Raw genomic sequence first — 24,893 nt, 5'->3', positions numbered from 1 at the left:
TCTCTAGAAGATATTCTATGTTGGAAGAAGGCAGTGCCGACAGTAGTGATACACCGTGATAGCCAAGCAGCTTAAGGGAGAGCACATAATGGGTAGTACAATGGTAAGTCTCGACACATTCGTAGACGACATAATACCATAAAGCAAATGATCACAAGTGGTGTTGTCGCAGTTGACTATGTAAGGTCAGTGGATAACTTAGCGGATCCGTTAACGAAAAGTTTAAATTGTGATCAAATGCATAAATTGCTAAAAGGAATGGGACTGAAAACCACATCTTAAAAGATGATTATAGTGGTAACACAACCATACGATTGGAGATCCCATGGGCTTGGTTCAATAGGAAAACGAAGCTATATGACTCTAGCTGTAACACTCGGAAGATTTTTTATCTTCGCCCATTCTTTAGAAAGCATTGAGTGTTGTAACCTGCATGTGGTAAGAGGCAGAGTTTTGACTTTTAATGATTCTTAGAAACCTCGAGGAGGTGGGTATTGCAGGATACCTGGAAAAGAATCACCTATGTAAGTGAAGAAGTGTGGGCCGCTTCAACGTTTGAATCACTTATGAATCCAAAGAGGTGTTCCATGGCTAGTAACGGACACAAACATGAGAACTGATGAGTTTGTAAATAATATTGTGTCCATATTAATGTCTCGGTGTACACCAAGGAAGAATGGTTCAAGGCATCACGTCCACCATGTCACACCCCAACCAACCCCTTTGACGTATATTCTTATAATTATATAAATATGAAATTTTTAAGCAAATAACTTACATATCACATTCGTAAAACACTCATATAAGATAAACCCAGAAATCAACATTTATCTATTTCATATTTCAAAACATTTTGAACTGAATTGAAACTCTCTCACCACTCTATATGTTATACATTGGTCTACTTGCAAAATGACGAGGATGAGAAGGTTGCTATAATGCGTCAGCCGCCAACCCTGATAACACGTGGAGTTTCTAAAACTCATATCAACCAAAACATCAGCAATATCTTTTCCTGAAAAATATTAGTGGTTTATATGAGCCACAACTTAGTGTATATAAATTTTACCTTTAATTTCATGTCACATAAACATCAGGCATATTCTTTAGCCAATATATATATATATGGATGCATTCATTTCCTTTTTGTATCTTTTGTTCTTTGTTCTTTTTAATCTCAGCCCCACGATTTTGTCATCCGAAGGTTAGATTGGTGCCACGTGTCATTTAATATTGCAGATTTTCAGTTGAATAATGCACACCGACTAATAATGCACAATTATAGTGTAATAATGCAGATTTTCAGTTGAATAATGCACACCGACTAATAATGCACCTTTATATTGTAATAATGCAGATCATCTGGACCGTTGATGAATGAGATCTAACGACCCATATTAAGAAGAATAAAGGATCTAAGGGATGAATAGGAGAATAACGCTCCCCTATATATATATATATATATATATATATATATATATATATATATATATATATATATATAGGGGAGCATTAATCTCCTTTTGCCCCCTAAGTGTCTATTTCCTTCTTAATATCATCTATTAGATTGATGGAATGGATGGACTAGATTAAAAGGGGAGAGCTGATCCCGTGTTGCATTATTTGTACTATTCTATGCATTATGAGGGTATAAGAGTAAAAACACGATGGCTGTAACGTGTTTCAAAATGGAAGGTCGTATAATTAAGCTGGATTTTCATATACCTTCCATCTGCTCGCTCTCTCTTTCATTCCATCCCATCAACCCACGATAAACACCATTCCCCACCATTTCAAAACCGCCGAAACCCTAGCCTCCTCTCAAGTCGAAGAAAAACCAACTACACAGTCGATTATCGCTGCAAAATCAATTTCTGTCGCCGATTCACAGGTCTAAAGTACCTATTTTTAGTTTCACGCGCACCGATTGAGTTTCTAATTGCAACAAGGTGGGTTTCTAAAGTTCCGATTTTGGGTGATAAAAACTTGTAAGCGTCGATTTTGGTCATTTTCGAGACCGCATAGTCATCGATTCACAGTTTTAGCGTGGATTGAGTTCGTTGATGCAATAATGCGCAATTTTTTGGGGCATTTAAATTAGGGTTCTGTCCATTATTTAATATTTTGGATCAATTTTTTCCGCAAAAAATGAAATTGTATACTTTTGAACTAGTGTTGATGAACTTCGATGAATTATTGGTTTAAAAATCTGATTAATGTACATGGTTCTATTTTTGTTGTACGGAAAAGTCATTCTTGAAAGATTTGTGTGTGCATTATTTTGTTTATGTAGTGCATTATTGGTTTTATGTAGTGCATTAAGCAGATGTTTATTGTCAAAATCTGCAGTTTAGCATGCAGTGTTAGGGGTATTGTGTGTATTGTTTACGAAACTCATTCAATAGAACATATATGTATTATTTTCGTTGAGTAGTGCATTATGTATATATATAAGTTCTCATTATGTGCAGTAAATTATGCATTACGTAGGGTATTGTGTGTTTTAGGTGATAGTTATGGAAGATTACATATGTGCATTATTTAGTTTAGACTATGCATTATGTACCATGATATTTGCATTATGTTGAGTATATTATGCATTCATCTGGGTATTGTCTGTGGTGGTTAAGCAACAAATGCATTATTAACTATGTTTATTATTTGGTGTGGGCAGTGCAGTATGAATCTGTAATTGTTCATTTGTTGGAGTATATTGTGCATTTTGAATGGTATTCTTTATATGGTTTAATAAACTTAGTGTGCAATACATGTGCATTTTTTGGTTTAGACAATGCATTATATACCATTATATTTGCATTATGTGAGGTATATTGTGCAATATCAAAGATAACTTGTATCTGTAATTACATTTTGAAGCAGGTTTAGGTCAATATTAGGAGTATATTAAGCACAACAGAGGTAGAGTGTCTATGTGTTAATAGATTCAGCTTAGAATTTAAGTGTCCATTTGTTGATTAAATTGCTAATTATTAAATGGTCTCTGCATTATTTGTTTTGTCTTACTCATCATGTTCATTACATAGTTATTTTAGTGCATTATTTATCATGGTTTATGCTTTATGTGACTGTTGTTGGACATGGGACAATGAGTGATTGCAATATTCATGGTGCATTTGTTGATTTATTCTGAACATTATTTGTTTATTAAAATGCATTATGTATTTGTTTTTAGGCATTATTTTGATGCTTCTGTACAAGAGTGTATAAGTGAATGCAGTATAACTGTCCACATTATTTTATTCAGTTTGTATATTATGTAACTAATTGTATGTTATTATTCTGTAAGTTGTACAACATCAAAGCAACTAAGATTGGACATCGACGAGGCTGTCAATGATATACTGCCAGTAGGAATTGCCCAAAAATTCCGGGAGCGAGTATCAGAGGCCGGGACTAGTACAGCTCCGGAAGAGACGGAGGATAGGAAACCAAGGGGTAAGAACGTCGACCATCTGTATTGTCGGCGAACCCCTACCGAGTTTCTGAATGGTATGCAGAGTTTAACGCCACGGCAGAAGGAAGCCGTCAGGAAATTGTACATGAGTCTAAGAGTGAATGCAATATTTGTACATTATTTACCTATTTCTATGCATTTTTTATCATGTTTTATGCATCATTAGATTGCTGTTGTACATGAGTCTAAGAATGAATGCAATATTTGTATGTTCATTACTTGAGTGATTCTGTACATTATTTGGCTATTTGAATGCATTATTTATCTTGTTTTATGCATCACGTGGTTGTCGTTGTAAATACTAGACCCTAGCCCCTAGGCTTGTTAAACCCTTAGGGAAAACAAGAAACGTGCACCAAACATCGAAACACAGCACAACTTAAATTAAACGCGTCAGTATAAATGTTCAGTACATATCACAAATAATGCATTACAGAAACTAAACTACGCATTATACTAGACTAAAATGTACATTATGTATGTCTGTTTTAAAAAATATCTACGCGTTATGCATGTGCAACCCGAGATGAATTACTGCAGCTCGTGTATTTGGACACCGTAGCCCATGGGCTTGTTAAACCCTTAGGGAAAATAAGAAACATGCGCCAAACATCGAAACACGACACACCCTAAATGAAACGGGGCAGGATAAATGTTCATTATTCAGCCTCACGATTTTGTCATCCGACGGTTAGATTGGTGCCACGTGTCATTTAATAATGCAGATTTTCAGTTGAATAATGCACACCGACTAATAATGCACCATTATAGTGTAATAATGCAGATCATCTGGACCGTTGATGAATGAGATCTAACTGCCCATATTAAGAAGAATAAATGATCTAAGGGGTGAATAGGAGAATAATGCTCCCCATATATATATATATATATATATATTGACGTTGCCTACACCAGTAAACCAGCTATTTTGTTTTTCTCTTTCTTCCCTAGCTAGCGCATCACTACTTTTGTGAAGTTTAAAAGATATTTTGTTGGTATATAATTTTGTATTTGGCATTCGTATTCTTGCTATGATTGATCAAATTTCTGAATTAAAGTTGAATTTAATATCTCCAACTTTTTTTACCTTGTGATTGAAATGCAAATCAAATGATGAAAAATGTCTGATTATTCAACTGGAACTTGTATAATGTTTATGTAGTTATGTAATGCTAAATAACAATGAACATTAAGCCATAACTATATAATAAAAGAATGCAACATTATGATATGAGTATCTATTTTGCAGCAGAGATGGAGAGTAGTGATTTGTTGCATTGAGGTATGTAGAGAGTTTACAAGTAGTTTGACCTGAGATGGTCTAGTATATATTTGTTGCCTGTTAGGTGCTCTACAAGGCCTAGCATGGAGTGGAGAGGAAGTTATTGTTAGCTGAATACATATATGGATTGAGAAAAAGGATGATGATGATGACGACGATGATGCTGTTTAGACACAAGTACCTTGAGTATAATGCCGACAATCATGAGAGCCGACGAGGAGGTGAGTTTCCCAGGTGTGGTTGAATGTGTGGACATCTGCATCTTCTTTGGTATACCCTACAAACCAACATTTCCTCTGAGGAAGTTTTGAGAGCTTCCTCACCAGAATAGCTCCTGCTTTTACTTAATAAATGTTAGAAGATGCTCAAATTTAAGATAAGAATGAAAGATAGTTGGATTGGTACCGGGTATTTTTGTATGAGATAAGGCAGCAGCAGCCAGCCATATACTTTCAGGATCCTGTGGCTGAAAGTCATATACTGTAAGAGGATAAGAAGAGGAAGAGGGTTTGGTGATGACCATGAAATGCTGCAAATCCCATAAATTGAGAGAGAAGAGCAGCTGAGCAGGTCCCTTCAAGGCCACTGCTGCTACGTATACTTCATCTCTGCTGCGGCACCTTGCACCTGAAAATGCCCTCGCTGCCCCCATCCCTGCTCCTATAGTACCTCTTTCCCAAACCAAACCCTTCATATACATGTGGATGTGGTTGTAAATATTCCTATCTACAGATTCGTCCTTTTATACTCCTATGTCCCATTAGAAATGATCTCTATCTCTACTTTTTCATCTCTCTTTCTTTATTTTCTCTTCATTTACTCACAAAATAACACTCCATAAAAACTCATGCCGATTACTAAATGTTACATATTTAATGGGAGGAGGGAGTACATTTTTGGCTTTTTGGTCAATGTGTTTATCTCATAGCTTCTCTATCTTTTAATTCAACCCTTGCCTATTATAGCATGTCCTAATATTAAGATCGTTCGTATCACAAACGAAGTAGATGAGATTATTCAAGATTGATTTGATACAAGGTTGATATATCTATAAGCAACATGAAGATCTTTGTTAATGAAACAGATACTTGTTATAACACAGACTTAGTTAGCAACTCAACATCCAAATTGCATGGAAAACAGCATGGACAAAACAAAATGAACTCCAATGAGAAAAGAAAATCGTCAAAAATTACAAGTATCCAAAACTCTACACAATCTCTTTCTCCTTCAACACAAAAAATGTTCCTAGCAATTGTCGGCCTTCCCACATCTCAATTCCTTGCTTTCTGGTGACTTTTTACTTTGCTTTACTTAATATGTAATTCACCTAGATGGGGCAGGCTGGAACATCAAGAGTGATGCCAGCTTGAATTTGACCCCAGCCAATCAGACGCCAGTGCCTATCAATTCTTCTACTCAAAGCAATTTTTTCACCTTTACTGGTGCACACAGGTGAAGTGAGCTGCAGTTTTGCAAACACATTCTTCACGGCAACAACACGAGCTCCAGTCGACATAGATCCTATGTTCAACATTAGCATCTCTCCCTTCGTCATCTTTGTGACCTTACCCTGCCTCTCTGTGTCCTTTGTCCTGACACCCAACAGCCGCCTCAACAAAAAGAAATTAACCTGTGGGTTGAGCACATGATAAGTTTACCAACAGCAACCAAATAGTCTCATCATGAAAAAAAAAGCATAGAGCATTCACTTTCATTAAGCATGAATCTTAGGGCAAGTCGAGCATAACTCATAGCAAGAGCTGTCTTACCTCTAGTTCAACATATACTTCAGGTAGAGAACCAACTTCTCCAAGAACCTGGCCAACCAACCTGTCAGCACGAGTAACTGTGGGGTCCATTGTCGTTCCAACTCCAATCAGGCCTCCACGCACAGCAAATTGCAATTCATTCTGCTCAGCATACAAGGATACTATTCTGGAATATATGGGGGGTGCACTTGATGTTATCATTCTCATCTTTGACAACAATACCAGGACGGACTTCAATATACTGATTTACTTTCAAAACACCCTACAAGTAAAATTTAACGGCTCTGTTACACTGACACCTTAGATTACTATGAGAAAATAATGTCATAAGACAAATTTATAGGCTTGTATTAACACAAATGTGCATATGCAATTAGAACAGAGAAAATTGGCAAGAGGCAGGACACACATTAACCTTCAAGAATAGTATTATCAACAAAGGTTTATGTACAATCAGAACAGAGAAAAAAATGGTATGAGACAAAAAATACAGATTCAACAGTTAAATGTAGAAAACTATACCTTAAGAATACTACCACCAGCAACTCCACCTTTAATTTCATCAACTTCAGACCCAGGCTTATTGACATCAAAAGACCTGATCACAATCATATTTGGTGGTGATATGAAGTTCCTCTCTGGGATTGAGATTTTTTTCACGATATATTCACATACAACATCAATGTTATATTTCAGCTGAGCAGATATTGGAACTACTGGCGCACCATCTGCAACAGTTCCCTGGGGAGAAAATTCGAAAAATGGTATTACTAAATGTGGTAGTAAGTAATCAACATTGCATCAGCAATACAAACTGACCTCAATGAACCTCTGAATGGCTTCATGCTGGTTGATGGCAACATTTTCTTGAACAAGATCTACTTTATTTTGAAGTATTATGATATGTTGGAGACGCATGATTTCCATAGCAGCTAAATGTTCTGATGTCTGAGGTTGAGGACTGTTGGAAGGAGAAGATCACGAAGAATCACAAGGCTGATTCTCCTACAATCACAATTAATAGGAGATTAGAAATTGATTCTTACCATGTATATGGAATTAGGGTTATGATAGTAGAACTTACCTTAATTGTATCTCCCTTGTAAAGCCTATAAAGGAGGCGTGTATAGTCGCTCATATTCAATAACACAGAATGAAATCATTCCCCAAAATCGATCCTTTAACCTATTTTATCATGGTATCAGAGCAGTGTTAGAACTAGGGCTCAGATTTTTGCTTCATCATTGCCTATACCAATCTCGGCCAAATCAACAAAAAAACCAGTGAGCAAACAATTCATACCATACCAAAAACATGGCAGACGACGACAAGAAACCAACAACAGAGACAGAGTCATCGAGCAACAAGATACGAGCGAGTAAGAACGTGACAGTAGCGTTCAAACTTAACGGGGGAAATTACCCGTTACGGTCGCGATTGATGAAAGTCGCGATTGGGAGCAGGGGAGGCTATTCCCATATAACCGGAAAGCCAACTCCACCACTGCCGGGGAGCAAGGAATACGACGATTGGGAGGAGACGGACTTGATCGTGTTCTCATGGATTGTGCATAATATCGAGAACGATATTATTGCCGACTTCGCCCATCACCAATCGGGTAAAGGCGATTTGGGACAGCCTAGCCACAACATACGAAAGCGAGGCCGACCTCTACCTCGTTTATGACCTGGAAGATAAAGCAAACACAATCAAACAGGGATCAATGGATCTGGAGACCTATTACCGCAAAATCCACGGGATGTGGATCAATATTGATCGGTGTCAAAAGCAACCGGTCAATTGTTGTGAGAAAGGTGTGAACCAGTTCAGAGTCTACACCAACACTAAGAGGCTGCTCAGATTTCTCGCGGGACTCAATGATGAACACGAGGGAGTCCGACGGGACATCCTCAAAGAAGTATCACCCCCTCCGCTAGAAACCGCCTATGGGTGGGTTAAAAAGGAGGCGGCCCGACGAAGGTTAGGGCCACTAGAATCCCCAAACCAAGTCACCAATCGGACATGGACTGGCGGCTCAAGAACAGCGACCAGGTGGTCACCGGAACGGAAACCCAAGGCAAACCGCCACCGCTCACCGCCCGGGGAACAAACCGGTGGACAAATCAAGGTTGTGGTGTTCCCACTGCGGAATGCAAAAGCACACTCGCGAAACGTGCTTCCAATTGCACGGATACCCCGAGTGGTGGGAAGAGAGGCAAACGGCGAAAGCCAAAATGGTGGTTGGAATATCAGCCGGAGAAGAGACTGCTAAATCGACTGGAAATCGCGATTTGATCGGACGGGAGAAACAGAGGGAAGAACCAGAGGCCCCCAGCAGAGGCGGGAGCGGTGGAGGGGTAATTGGAGCCGGCAATTTCGCCGGCAAAGCACGGAGCAGACAGGGGGACGGCGGCGCATCTCTCGGAGGTAACGGGTTAGGGTTTATCTCCCCTAACCCTAATTGCAATGTTATACCCCGAATTTGGCACAAATCATGTAACCCTCCCCCGAACTTTCCTAAATTGCACCCAGTACCCCGTTTTTTGCATGGAGGACCCCTGACAGTTTTTGAATTACAAATTGAACCCCATCAATATGATATGTTACAGCATGGCCCCCAGATTATAGATTATTGCGAAAACCCCCCTGATTATTTAAAAACAGTGCATATTAGTCCTATCCCACTGAAAAATCAATTTGAGCCCTTGGACCATATTTCCGCTGCATTTACAGTAAAACGGGATAAATGGGGTGAGAAAAAGGGTTGGATATTAGATTGTGGGGCAACCGACACCATGACACCAAATAAGAGTGATTTTGTTAATTTTAGTGATATCACTAAAACCTACATACAGACTGCTAGTGGTGAATTGATTACAGTGGCTGGGGCAGGAACTATTGAAATATCCCCGACCTTGAGATTATCGAATTGTCTCTATGTTCCTACTTTGTCTCTATGCATCCCGAATTTTGTATTTTGCAGGATATTCGGACGAGGAAGATACTTGGGCGTGGCACTGAGAGCCAAGGACTCTACTACGTGGATGAGATAGCTCAACAAGGCATTGCGATGCTGGCTCACGGGTCCACGAAAAGGGAGATTTGGCTTTGGCACCAACGACTGGGACACCCTTCCCCTGGTTATTTTAGTTTACTTTTCCCTAAACTTTCTATTCCAAAAGACTTTTCTTGTGAAACATGTGTTTAGGCCAAGAGCCACAGACAATCGTTTAAACCTTCGAATACTCGTATGAATTCTATTTTTTCCCTTATTCATGCTGATGTGTGGGGTCCTGCACCTGTTATTGGGGGAAATGGGTGGCGATATTTTGTGATTTTCGTAGATGATTGCACTAGGATGACGTGGATATATTTCCTAAAACACAAATCTGAGGTAATCGATAAATTCATCCTATTTTTTAACCTTATCCAAACATAGTTCCAAACCACAATAAAAACTCTTCGATCCGATAATGGGAGAGAATTTGTAAACCAAAGAATGACAGAATTCCTCACCGAAAAAGGCCTTGTCCACCAAACCTCATGTCCTTATACTCCAGAACAAAATGGAGTAGCACAAAGAAAAACCGAACCATTCTTGAGATAACCCGAGCCTTGATGTTTGAATCCAAAGACCCCACACACTTCTGGCCCGAAGCAGTTGCAACCTCTATCTATCTCATGAATCGACTTCCTACTAAAATCCTACACAAAAAAACCCCACTTGATATTCTCTCCAAACTCACCAAAATACCTCCACACCTTAACCTCCAACCAAAAGTTTTTGGATGCACTGTTTACGTCCATATTCCAAAACATGAGAGAACAAAACTGTCACCTTGTGCCACCAAATGCGTGTTCGTGGGCTACGGGGTTAACCAAAAGGGATATAGGTGTTCTGATCACGCTACAAAACGCATAGTCACCACAATGAATTGTAACTTCTTGGAAGCAGAGTTTTACTACCAAACTTAACTTAGTAGTCAGGGGGAGAATGAGTCATACAACACAGTGGACTACCTAAGTTGGTTTGTGCCTGATTCAAATCACTCCAACGGGGATCCAACAGAACCGGTTAGCACTGTCACCGAGCAAATCTCGACCACTGCAGAGTCTTCTCAACCGCGTCCCAGTATCTCGCCTCAACGGATATCCGAGGAATCTGAGGTAATTTCTCATCCACCTCAAGAAAATAGCACTACTGATCCTGTTGTTACAGAAACTATTGATGAATGCACTACTCTCGACGAGGATACAGGTCGGTATATCCTTCCACCTCGAAGCAACCGTGGAATTCCGCCAAAGAGGTTTTCACCCAAAAAGACGGGCAGAAGGAGCCAGTATGTGGTGGCTAACTTTGTGAAAGGGAACCTGGCCAAAATGGCTAGGGCATTTGAAGCAGCACTCTATGAGGAAGAGGAGATCCCCTATACAGCCGAGGAAGCATGGAAAGTTAAACATTGGAGAGATCACATGCTTGTCGAGATGGATGCTTTACTAAAAAACAAAACTTGGGAGATTAGCGAACTACCAAAAGGGGCTACTACAGTAGGATGCAGATGGGTGTTTACAATTAAAAGAAGACCCGATAGATCCATTGACCGGTATAAGGCGAGACTCGTGGCAAAAGGGTATACACAAACCTATGGCATTGACTACGCAAAAACCTTCTCACCAGTTGCGAAGATCAATACAATGAGGGTGTTATTCTCGATAGCAGCTAATCGGGACTGGCCTTTACACCAGTTCGATGTGACGAATGCCTTTCTGCATGGAGAATTGACTAAACCTGTTTACATGGTTCCTCCACCAGGATTTACCGGACACTTCCGAAATGGGGAAGTTTGTAGACTCAAGAAGACACTGTATGGCCTCAAACAATCTCCAAGAGCGTGGTTCGGAAGATTCACTGAAGTGATGAAGAAGTATGAGTACTGTCAAAGCAACTCAGATCACACCTTGTTCCTTAAAAGGAAGAATGGTAAGATTACATGCCTCATTATTTACGTTGATGACATGATTATCACTGGTGATGATGTAGAAGAAATAGAGCAACTAAGGAAGAACATGTCCAAGGAATTCGAGATGAAGGATCTTGGTCATCTAAAGTATTTTTTGGGAATAGAAGTACTTAGATCAAAACAAGGGATCTTTATCAATCAAAGGAAGTATGTGCTTGATATCTTGGCGGAAACCGGAATGGTTGATTGCAAACTAGTAGACACTCCAATGGCCCAGAATCACGGACTACAAATCCGTGAAGGAGCTAAGCTAGCTGATCGAGGGAGATATCAAAGGTTGGTTGGGAAACTTATCTATTTGTCCCACACCAGGCCGGATCTTGCGTATGCAGTTGGGGTAGTTAGCCAGTTCATGCACGCACCACAAGAGGAGCTTTGGGAAGCAGTGTTGAGAATAGTACGATACTTGAAGGGCACCCCGGGCCATGGAGTATTGTTCAAGAAGCATGGACACTTGGAAATACATGGTTATACTGATGCCGATTGGGCAGGAAATCCAAACGACAGAAAGTCGACAGTAGGATACTTCACCTTTGTAGGGGGTAACTTGGTGACATGGAGGAGCAAGAAACAAAAGGTAGTGGCTTTGTCAAGTGCCGAAGCGGAATTCCAAGGAATTAAGAGCGGATTGACAGAAGTATTATGGCTCAGGAGATTAATGACCGAACTCGAACTCAAATCTACACAACTATGTAGACTGTTATGTGATAACAAGGCTGCCATTAGTATCTCAGAAAATCCAGTTCAACATGACCGGACTAAACATGTGGAGGTAGACCAACACTTCATAAAGGATACCGTTGATGCAAAGATAGTGGAATTACCCTATGTCAAGTCAGAGGATCAACTGGCGGACATCTTGACCAAGACAATTAATTCGAACTCTTTTCGAGGTGTATTGGACAAGTTAAGCATTGGTGATCCCATCACTTAACTTGAGGGGGACTGTTGGAAGGAGAAGATCACGAAGAATCACAAGGCCGATTCTCCTACAATCACAATTAATAGGAGATTAGAAATTGATTCTTACCATGTACATGGAATTAGGGTTAGGATAGTAGAACTTACCTTAATTGTATCTCCCTTGTAAAGCCTATAAAGGAGGCGTGTATAGTAGCTCATATTCAATAACACAGAATGAAATCATTCCCTAAAATCGATCATTTAACCTATTTTATCAAGGACAACTCTCATTAGCAGCTATTAAAAGTAACGCTCCATCCATAATTGCTGCTCCATTTAGCATTGTAGCCATGAGAATGTCATGACCCTGTGGAAAAATATGACAGTCCAAGTGTTAGTTATGATGACAAAGATATACATATATAGTGAAGCCAGACAAAGACAATTAAGGCCAATATCAGCACAATAAGTGTAAGAAAGATCCATGAGAAGTCTAGGACTATGAAAGTCCTACTCTAAACATAGTCAAGAAAAGCCATGTGACCAAAAAAAGTTGCAAGAGCAACTTTACCGGACAATCAACAAAACATACATGTCTAAGGAGGTTCATCCTACAGTTCTCAAACCCCGGGACATCACACATCGGACTATCTTCTTTCCCACTACCATAAGCCCTGAGCAAAAAATCATAGTTAGCAACAAACCAAGAAATGTGGCACAGCAATAAGAGACCTATATCCAATCTTACTTGTAACACATAGGCTGAGGGCATCGATCCTCTTCACACTTATATATCTTGGCATTGGCATAACCAAGCTTGATAGTAATATTACGTTCCAGTTCATTTTTGAAGCGAACAGTCTGCAAAAGTAATTCAAGAAGTAAACCTCATTTACCTTAAATATCTAAATACAAAACATTGCTCATCATGCATTCACTATATTTTTTTAGATTAACCATAAGGTCCAAAATGAACTTGACAAACCCAGCCATCATTTTAAAAATGTATGGATAAACAATATAAACCTTGATTATTCCTCCATAACTAAGCTTGATACTATTATAATTAATAGGACCTCATCAAAATCAATGAACATTTAATAGCAATACATAACAAATGCGTACCAAATTCATAAGTGAATGGATGTCTAAAACTATGAAGTAGATTACCTGAACACCAGAGATGGCCTTAACAACTGTTGATTTCCCATGAGCCACATGGCCAATGGTGCCTCAAAGAGCAAGGGGACTCCGCCTAGAGTTATAAATATTACCCCCCACACCAGCACGTATAAACGCACACACAAAGGGGTAAAAACATGCAATGTTCTAAGGAAGCAAGACAAAAGTATTGGTAATACGAGCTAACCAATGTTGATGGTGGCCTGGCGAGAAATAACCTTCGGCGAAAGTGGATTTAGTTTTGTTACATCCAGCTTGCTTAAATCCTGCTCCATCAAGCCCTTCCTCGACATCTTGGCAGCTGTTACTAGATTGGTTCAGTCAATATGAAAATGCAAATCTAGCAACGAGAATAGAACGTTACAGATTAACAGAGCTCCAAAAAGAGTCTTCTCATTAGAGCATCCTCAATGGGGCAGACGATAGGCCTCCTGATGCCTCGGGCGCGCCATCGTCCGCCACTGTGGGTGTGCAGACGATGCCCGATACGTCGTCCGCGCCATCGTCCGCCCACTGTGGGCGACGCAGACGATGTCGCGGACGATGCAACGTGTTTTCGGTTTTTGTTAGATTTTTGTCTATTTAAACCTCGTTTCTCATTCTATTTTTCATACGAACATTTCTCTCATCTATCACTTTCCATACGAATATTTCGATAATCTCTTACAAACAAAAATGAACCACGACGACGACTGAAGTACCTCGGAGGGCGTTAGTCGTACCTTGACGCGAGCCTTATTCGATGCTGTTAATGACGCAATTGCGGATTGCTTAGCCGAAATGAAGCGCGAGGAGAAGGCGGCGGCGGAGCAGATCCCCAGGCCTATTCGACGTCGGACATTTGTCCGCTGCGACCACGCCGTAGCTCACGAACGTCTATTTGCAGACTATTTTGCCGAGCAACCACGGTGGGGCCCGATTGTTTTCACCGCTGGTTTAGAAAGCATCGTTATCTTTTTCTCAGCATTGTCTAGACGTTGGAGTCACGTGATGAATACTTCCAGTATCGGGAAGATGGCATCGGTAGACCCGGACTTACGCCGTTGCAGAAGTGCACGGTTGCACTCCGACAGTTGGCCTACGGCACCACGGCGGACATGTTCGATGAGTACCTTCACGTCGGGGAAACAACTAGCCGCGAGTGCCTGAAGAGATTTTGTAGGGGAGTTGTGGAGGCTTACAGCGACACATATTTGGGATGAAGATGCATGAGACGGTGCACGACTTTTTTGGGATGCTAGGGAGCATCGACTGTAAGGAAGAATTGTCCGAGGGCGTGGAGAGGCCAATTCACTAGTGGATACAAGGGCAGCCACCCAACGATGATCCTTGAAGCCGTCGCTGACTATCGGCTCTGGATCTGTCATGCTTACTTCGGTGTAGCGGGGTCGAATAACAACATCAACGTCCTCAACTCATCCACCCTCTTCACCGAGCAATGCAATGGCAATGGCCTGGCCATCGAGTTCACTGCCAACAGGCGCTAATATCACATGGGGTACTACTTGGCCGATGGCATATACCCAAGGTGGCATGTTTTTCTAAAGACGATCAACTGCCCAGTGGGTGAGAAGAGAGTTTTATTTGCGCAAAAGCAGGAGGCGGCGCGGAAGGATGTGGAGCGGGCATTTGGTGTGCTCCTATCACGGTGGGCAATAGTGAAAGGGCTGGCGCGTCTCTGGTTCAATGAAGTCATCGCTGATATCATGTATGCGTATACATGCCCACGGTTCGTAAATCGGAGGTTCCGATTTTGAGAAAGTTCAAACCGGAACCGAACTGTGAGGCTATTTCACGGTTCCGGTTCCGGTTGCAAACCGTCAGTTTTCGAACGGTTTTCACAGTTCCGGTTCGAAAACCGGCGGTTTTCGCGGTTCGGTTTATTTATTTTTGGCTATGTAATTTGAAATTTGGACTTATACAATAAATTGAAACAAGACAATGGATAATTTAAATTGAAATAAGACGAATAAGGTGAAAATCATATCAATTTTATTGAATTTGAGTTGTGACGGACAACGATACATTACAATTTACAATACATAGTATACAATAATGTGATATAATTTACAAGTGTCGTCGGAACATAAATAAAAAAATATGAAATGGGGGGGGGGGAAAGGAAAAAAATGAAAAGGGCTTGAGCTCAACTTAAACTTTCAAAGTTAAACTCGTCAAATTTAAGTTGAGTTGCCTACGAATCCACAATTTTATTGAGGAATCAAAGCCCACGTAGTTCTCTTACCTTGCTTACCTTTTTGGCCGGCCGTGCTCGCCATTCACCACCCATCCGTCATTGATATTGTTGAGCTTGAGCGCCCTCACTTCCGATCTCGTCATCGCCATTGGTGGAAAAGTCTTCACCATCATTCTCTACACGGAAGTCAAAATCCGGCTCTTGTGCTCTCATGTCCGCCTTTGCCCAATCATCAAGTAACATAGTGGCTTCCATGTTTTCGGCGGAGAGATTGCTCCTTTTGTCGTCTAGGACACAACCGCCGACACTAAAAGCTTGCTCAACGGCGACGGTGGAAGCGGGAACGGTGAAAATCTCTTTAGCCATTATCGAGAGTATCTGAAACTCTTTGTCATGTATTCCCCATGAATCAAGAACGTCAATTTGTTAAGTTGGAGGACATGCATCTTGAAAAATAGAGTGTGATTCCAAATATATATCTAACTCACTAGTAGCTCTAGTCCTATTGGTTGTAGCATCGTATAGATCTTGCAATTGTGATACTAAGTCTAGATCAATCATGATATTGCTATAGTTCCCGCCACCAAAATCAAATGTAGAAGGACTAGGAGGAGCACGTACCTAGTGAGTGGTGTTATACCGCATTTCATATTCCACGTAGAGAGCACGAAGTGCACTATCTAACCTTAGTTTGATTTCATCAACATTCGGAAGACTTAGTTCGAAGCATTCTCTTCTTGTCAAGCCCATTTTGTGAAGTTGAGAAAAATCCAAATCGTGCAAACAACCATAGTACATGTCTAAAATTTTATGAACACCATGCAACTTCCACTTTGGATCCAAGCATTTTGCAATAAAAAACACATTTGGAATACGCGCAAAATATTTCAACAAATTTTCAACCATATAAAACAAAATAGCCCTCAACTCTATGAATAGAGTATTTTTCACACATGTCTTAAAACCAATTGCCACATACATGCAATGCTCCAAAACGCGCACAGAAGTAGGATAATAAACACCGGATAACTCAACAGTGCCATTTTTGAAAGCTTGGAATAATCGAAACAAATCCATGTTGTGATCCCAACAAGAGGGTATTAAAAGCAAATCAGAAGGAACATGCAAGCAAGTTCTAAAAAAATCACATAAATATTCAATGTGGTTCAAGGTCGACTCCAACATATCGTACGTCGAGTTCTAACGAGTTGAAATATCCAAACGAAAATTGGTGTACCTGCACTGCTTGTTATGACAATATTTCTTCCAAGCTCTACCAATAGGAGCTTTGTTATGAATCAACTTAACAGCAGTTCTAATAGGATCAACATACTTTTGCCACAAATCGATCGCATCTTGAACACACAAATTCAAAATATGAGCAATACATCGCACATGAAAACATTTGCCATCAATAACAGGAGAACATGCACTGATGAGTTCATCTATACTAGCACTGTTAGAGCTAGCATTATCAAAACCAACAGAAAAATTTTTATTGGTCAATTGAAATTCATTCAAAACTTGAATGATCAATTGAGCAATTGCTTGTGCAGTGTGTGGTGCGGGAAATTCCCGAAATGCAATAAAATGTTTGTTTAAAGTCCAACTGTGATCAACGAAATGCACAGTGATGCCCATATATGAATTTTTGCAAAAATAATCAGCCACATATCAGAGCAAATAGAAACTTTATGACCTAAGTTAACAATAAACGTACCTAATTGCGCTTTTTTTCCAAGCATTGTCTAACAACAGCTCGAGTCATAGAAGTTCGACTCAAACGCATCGTTATCAAAAGCATTGAACGGAAAATGTTTCATCACAAGAAATGTAGACATCACATTAAGAGCATTTTTGTGATAATATTTTAAAAGAGTATTGCTACACATAATGTTTGGGATGAACCCGTTCCACTCCCGGTCCCGACTCCATGTTGAAAGTTGAGTTCAGTTTGGGTTGGAGCGATACCAAACTCGACCGGATGCGCTTTCTCCATGTGTCGGGTAAATGTACCATATCCTCCACCCTTTCGGAATGTGTATACATTTTCGCAATAGTTGCAATACACATTATAAATGTCCGGATTGTTACTATCTTGTACCTTCTTGAAATGTTTCACCATGATGATTGAGGTTAAAGACCTTTTAATTGGTTTAGGAGGTCGTGGAGGGTGTCCACGACCACGACCACGATGACTCCTTGGTGGTGGTGGGGGTGACATTTCTTGAACCTCTTTCGCCTCTTCCTCCTCCTCCTCGTCATCATCATCATCGTCGTCATCAAGATTCACAGGGGTTGGAATTTGTTGAGAATAGGCACCGGGAGCACCACTACCGGTACCAACATAAGCATCGCCTTGGGATTGAGAGCGAGATGGAGCAATAGCATTGGACATATCTTGCTCTTCTCGAATCTACAAAATAATATTTGTATTGTAAATATCAAATAGTAGATTTATGAACAATAATGTAATGTAATTCATAATTAATAATATTAGTAGGTAATAATTATTAACCTGCCACGCATCCATGTTCCTTTGAGAAATCTCATCAATAACGGATCTTTGACTTGGCCTCTTGGACTTTCCCTTTCCCTTATCAACACGACCTTCTCGGGATGAAGACATCTTGATAGTAACAAATTATATAGTAGAAAACTAGAAATATGGAATAATATATATATTTTTCTGTTTTAGCAAATGAGAAAGACAACTTATAGAACTACGGGAACAAGTATAAGTGTATAACAATGCGTAATAAGAGTAGCACATGAATAATTAAAATGTAAGTACAATAGCACAAATGAGAAATGGGAGACAAAGAGAGAGAATTGAGAGATTAAAGAGAGAAACTCTTGTTAACACAAGAATGGGGTAAATGTAAGTGAGGATAGAAGGGGGTATTTATAGATAAAAATGGGGGGAAAATGGATGAATTTGAATTCAAAATCAGAATTAAAAAAAAATTGAATTTCGGCCTAGACCGGCGGTTTTGGTGTAAAATCACCGGAACCGCCGGTTTGGTCAACAAACCGCATGGAAACCACCTACCAACCTGCAACGTGTCAGCCTCGTGTTCCGCACCAGAATCGGAAACCGCCGGTTTCACGGTTAACCGCCAGTTTTCGGTCAAAAAACCCCAATTTCGGCCGACAAAACCGCTTGAAAGAGCTGCGCACCGCTGCTGCCTCGGAGACCTCGCCGGAACCGTGAAACTGTCGGTTAACCGGCGGTTCCAAACCGTCCGGAATCAGCGGTTCGGTGACGGTTCCGGTTCGAAAAATCTTCAACCGGAACTGGACTGCTGGTTCCAAATGCGACGGTTCCGGTTGGGCGGTTAACCGCCGGAACCGGAAACCGTGGGCATGTCTATGTATGCGTGCATAATCTTGCACAATATGATAGTCGAACATGAAGGTGGAAGCGTCACCGATTGGACCGATGATGAAAGTGGATCTAGCTCCAGCACGGCGACCGCGCCCCACGCTCGAGGATTACCGACGGGCTTCAATGTGGTTTTCTCTAGACAGGCCTCAATGCGCAACCAGCAAAACCATGCTCTGCCCATGAACGACATTTTTGAATAAGTTTGGGCCCGTAACCGCCATCGTTGAGAATATGTATTTTTTTAAATTCGTATTGTAATGTATTAATTTTAAATGAAATGAAGGTTTTTTTCTAATTTTTGTAATTATTTAAATATTCAAATAAAGAAAATACTTAGGGCGGCTGAAAGGATGGGATTTTGCACGCGTGTCGTAGGCACGTGTCCCTTCCTATTCAACAAGATTTATAAGTTCCCACTTTCCAAAATACTATTAATTAGCATATGGTAAGTTAGGGTGTCGAACGAGGAACGGTAGCATCCATTATGTATTTCCACACTTAGAAAGGTTTTGGCGATGCCGTCACGCTCTAAATTGGGGGTGGGAACTAAACTACGAAATGTAAATAAAACTTAAGCAAAGATTGGGAACTAAAAGTGAAAATAACATGCAAGTAAAAGAAAGCATTTAAACTGGAACGCGGACTGGGCAAGTTGATAAACTGGGCAGTTTGGCAGAGAAAATAAAAGCAGTAGCTAGAAAATTACAACACTTAGCGAAAATAAGACCATTCGGAAATAAAAACAGAGCATCTACATGCATGAACATTCCTAAGATTAGAAAGCAAAAGAAACTAAGTTAAATGGCTAAGGAAAATAAACTAAGTGTTAACTACTAAAGAAATCTAGAAACTAAGATAGTGACATGCAAAATGTTGTCTAAAGCAAGCTAAACTAAATTAGATTTAAATGGTGGTTGAGTGCAGTGATAAACTAAGCTAAAAGGCTTTCTAAAGTGAAAGCTAAGTGATGGAAAAGGTGTACATCTTGTCTCCTAACTCCTATTACCCAAAAGTGTAAAATCATTGGATAAAAGCCTACAACTAATGGTTCTTTCACTTGACTTCTAAAAGCTGATTTTAACTACTAATCCTACACTAAAGGCACGAAAATAAGAGTAAATAAAAGACTAAATGGCTGCTACACAACTAACCAAGCAAGAGAAACACCAAATCATCAATTAAACTACCTAAACATGCATTGAAAACACCAAATTAAAAGCTGAAAGTTAAAGACTCATTGAAGAAGATAAAGAAAGCTTCATAACACATAAACATGGTGAAAAGAAAATGCTTAAGAAACTGATTTTAAAAGCTTGAAAGAAGTTTTAACTAAACAAGAACATAACCAACACTAAAACTAAACAACAAGCTAAAACCGGAAATCAAACAAGAGCTAAACTTAAAGCACATTAAATACACAAACACTTAGAGAAATTACTACTTGAAATGAGCTTTTGAAACAAGAACAACAACAATAACTAAGAGTAAGAAAGATGCAAAAGAACTCCAAAAGTTAAGAACAAGCAACTAGAGAAAATAAACACTACTACTAAATTACTACTACTTCAACCCATGGTGAACAAAGATTTTGGCAGCCTTGAAGTTGAAATCTCTCTTCTTAAGGAAGAGAGGAAAGTTTCCTAGAGAGAGAATAAACTAAATCTAAACTAAAGCTAAGTGGTAAAGTGGTTAAGTGTTGTTGGCAAGTTAAGTACTTTTAATACATATATCCAATAAAAGATATTTCCCCTTCTTTTTTGCTCCCCAAGGGCTGATATGGGCGTGTGTAGCAAGTGGGACATATCCTTGATAAGTGTGTGGAAGTGGCTTTAGTCATTTTCCCGTCAGGTTCAAACTGGCCAGTTCTACAGCTTGGGCAGTTTGGGTCTTCTTTGCCTTCTTCCTTCACTTTCTTCCATTCTTTGTCTTTTTGCCCTATTTCTTGCATGTTTTCCTCTTTGTGCCTTCATTAAGTAGCTTCCGAACTTAATGATCCATTCCCTGCCAAAATAGCATCTTCTCATGCAAATACTCAACTAATAAGTACGAAAAGTGATCAAATCCGAGTGACGAAAACTAGCCTATCAAACCTCCTCACACTCATACTTGTCCCAAGTATGTGGTTGGACTTTTCACTCAATTGCTAGTTTAAGTCACTCCACTGTACTTTCTACACACACACACTAAATTAAACAAACACAAGACACAAACACATTTACAAGTAAAAAACACACAACTAATCAAGAAACACACGAAAGACAAACCAAGCAAGTTGTATGAAAAGCGTAATGATACCCCCAAGAGCCAAGCTCAAAACAGATTTCTACAACACAATTTTTGAAACATAATTTTCTTCATCGAACAATGTGGTTCCAACCGTCGGTCTCATCAAGATAATTAAGCACATATCACAAGCAAAAGATTCACTCCCTGACCCTCTCAAAATGTAAGGACAATTCTCTCAATAATAATGACGAAGATGCAATCAAGGAGATATCACTTTATCACATGTAGCTCAAGAGGGTCTTGCACAGGATGTAATGGGGCTTGGGACCATTTAAATATTGTCGGTTAGATCCTAGGGGTCCTAAGCTAGTGAGTGTAGTACAACAAAAAACATGTGCTTTTTCTCCAAAGGGATACTTAGAAACACCAAAACACAATCACCTACAATCAAACCAAAACTAGAGATGCACTTCACTTTCTTCTTCTTCTTCTTCTTTTTCTTCTTTTTTCTTTTTCTTCTTCGATCAACATCTACCTTCCCACACATTCCTTGTCATTTTATCTTTGTTTTGGCTTCCTTCATCTTTTTCTCCAAAGGGATACTTAGAAACACCAAAACACAATCACCTACAATCAAACCAAAACTAGAGATGCACTTCACTTTCTTCTTCTTCTTCTTCTTCTTCTTCTTCTTCTTTTTCTTCTTTTTTCTTTTTCTTCTTCGATCAACATCTACCTTCCCACACATTCCTTGTCATTTTATCTTTGTTTTGGCTTCCTTCATCTTTTTCCTTCTTTTTCTGTTTTCTGTTCTTTTTTTTTTTCTTTTTCTTCTCTTTTTTTTCCTTTTTCTTCTTTTTTTTGGTAGCCACTGTATCTTTTTCTTTTTTTTTTCTTGGTGGGAGGCGGTAGATTTTTTTTTGAATTTTTACAATCAACATCTCTTTACCAAAATGTGGTGATCATGTAGGAGCAACTAAGCACATTTATTTTGCACAAGAGGGAAACCATTTTCTAACTTAAAATGAAATGTAGGCTCAAGGTTTCAAAGTGGCAACTAGGGATAGCTATTTTTGGTTGATGTAATCACAAAGAATAAGGCTCAAATTGGCTTTTCCTAGTGCCCTCTATCTATGCCATAGTGACCAAGCGATATCAACTATCATGCAATGCAATGTCATTCCACGCTCGAAAACAAGTAGAAAGTGTTCTACTTTGAGGCTTTGAACCTTACCATTTATGGGTTTTTATGCAAGTGATAGTGCTTCACATTTCCATCGTACTCAACTTCATTCAATCAAAACCACAAGTTCTTGAATAGATTTTTCAAAACAAAGCAAGTCATGATTTTTTTTGCTACGATTCAATAGGGGGATCATTACCAAATCATGCATCAAGGCTTGGAAAAAAGATAAAACACAACTCTTTACAAAAACAAAACAACACTAACACGACCGAACAACAAAACAAACCCCCTCCTCACACTTAGAACTTGCTTGCCCTCAAGCAAGTTTGGTTAAAATGTTGGAAAGGAAACACATCACATAAAACTTAGAAAACCAAGAACAACACACAAGAATCCCACCTCCTCACACTTGGGCATTGCTTGCTTTAGAGCAAGTAGACCAAGTGTTTAGAGAGAGATTACTAACAACACAAAACATTCACAAAGGCCGGCAAGGCCACAATTACAAAAATTGCAAAGCAAACCCATACATCACACATATATATAACAACTAAAAGAGAGGGTTGGATAGAAATCACCTCCCCCGCACAAAGCGGGGGGTATGGGCTGATGTGGCAGGTGGTGGTGGAGGTGTTGCAACTGCCTCCTTGGGTTTCGATTCCAAGCTCATGTGTCGGCTTCACGGCTCCTCCAGTTTTGGCCACTTTATCCACTAGGGCATTCAGACTGCCCTGTTCAACAAACTGGGCAGGATACATGTGTTCTTCCAAAAAATCGTCATCAAATCTTGCTTTCCAATCCTTCCAAGTAGAAGCATTCAACTTCCTTTTAGGATCCCTGTAGAGTTTGGAACCCTTCTCTGAACTCATGTAAAACATGCAAACATCGGGGATTATACTCACGATGTCGTCGGCCGAAGTCCAACCGATCACCTCCTTATACCTCTTCAAAGCTTTGATTGTCTTGCCTTCTCGACTCTTGTCTAGGCTACTGATCGTGGTAATGGTTTCATTTTCATCCAAATATGTGAGTTTGGAAGGAAATACGTTTGGCTCCAATTTAGGTGGATGCATCTCCAACGTTAGCAACTCTTCTTCCACTCTTGGACTGGGCAGTTCATTCTGACTAGGCAGTTCCTTAGGATCGAAGAGTTTACATCTCTCGGGTGGGTTTGTGTGATCCCTCATTTTGCACCAAGTCATTATTTCAGCCTCTATCTCCTCATCACCAAGCCCTTGAGTAATGAACAACTTGCATTCACTAAATTCTTTGAGCTCAACTTTTTCTTCAATGGAGGGCAATGGATACATATCTTGCAAAAACTCGGCATCAAGAAAGTCGGGACCTTTCAACTCTTTGATCAACTTTTCACCTTGGCCATCTTCCATATCACTATTAATGATGATTGGAAGAGTGTCATTTTCTCCTAAGTAGACATACTTGAGGTTAGTAGGCAGCGGCTTCAATTCCAAATTTGGAGGCCGAACTTCCGACGGCACCAATTCCTCTTCTGCCCTCAGACTGGGCAGGTGGCACTGACTGGGCAGTTCGTCTGGATTGGGCAGGTTACTGGCAGATTTTGCACCCTCCAATTTGTTGCACCACTTCATGATGGCCGCCTCTGGTCTCAATTGCATGGGTGTAGGCCCATTGGGTTGAATGATGACATTCTCTTCAATCTCCTCATCGCTATCCTCTTCATCTTCAAACCAAGCAATCACCTGACTTGGGCAGTGTGTTGGACTGGGCAATCTGAGCCCCTGATCCAATGATTTACCCAGTCCGTTGTTTGAGTTATTGTTGAATGAAGCTTTTAACTCTTTCCCCGACCTAATGGTGATATGATCAAGATTCTCCTCTCTTGGTGGTTGCACTTGAGCCGGAATTCCTCTACCATTCCCACGCATATCATTGATGCAAGTCGCCAATTGTGTCATTTGGCGTGAAAGATGATCAAGACTAATCATTTGCTCATATTGTTCGTCATGCATCTCATGCACCACGTTGTAATTGGTTTGCAAATTGTTTTGCATGAGTTGTTGGGAAGTGATTAGATCCACCATCATATCTTCTAAGCACATGGGCGGCATTGACGAATGATTTGATTGATATTGGCCAAATTCTTGTGGCTGGAAACACGGAGGGAATTCTTCTTGATCGGGAGGCCAACAAACATGATTTTCGTCTGACCCTTGGAAAGCTTGGTGGTGTACTTGTGGTGGTGGATCTTGATATTGTTGGTTCGGGTTGGTCCATTCAAA

At 40.0% G+C, this 24,893-nt stretch overlaps 1 protein-coding gene and 1 pseudogene across 1 annotated transcript; both read right to left on the bottom strand.

Annotated features, from left to right (window-relative positions):
* Positions 1-4,652: 4,652 nt before the first annotated feature.
* Positions 4,653-5,455, bottom strand: LOC121758089. The gene is made up of 3 exons (XM_042153528.1): positions 5,163-5,455; positions 4,939-5,091; positions 4,653-4,835 (listed from the first exon to the last, which is right to left on the bottom strand). Exons 1-3 carry the CDS (start codon positions 5,449-5,451, stop codon positions 4,771-4,773), a joined length of 507 nt encoding a protein of 168 aa, XP_042009462.1. The 5' UTR covers positions 5,452-5,455; the 3' UTR covers positions 4,653-4,770.
* A 632-nt stretch (positions 5,456-6,087) lies between these two features.
* On the bottom strand, positions 6,088-13,940 carry LOC121758331 (annotated as a pseudogene).
* Positions 13,941-24,893: the final 10,953 nt, after the last annotated feature.

This window comes from Salvia splendens, chromosome 12 (assembly GCF_004379255.2).
Source record: "Salvia splendens isolate huo1 chromosome 12, SspV2, whole genome shotgun sequence".
NCBI classification, from domain to species: domain Eukaryota; kingdom Viridiplantae; phylum Streptophyta; class Magnoliopsida; order Lamiales; family Lamiaceae; genus Salvia; species Salvia splendens.
The sequence above is the reverse complement of the archived record's forward strand: the minus strand, read 5'-3'. Positions and strand labels throughout refer to the sequence as shown.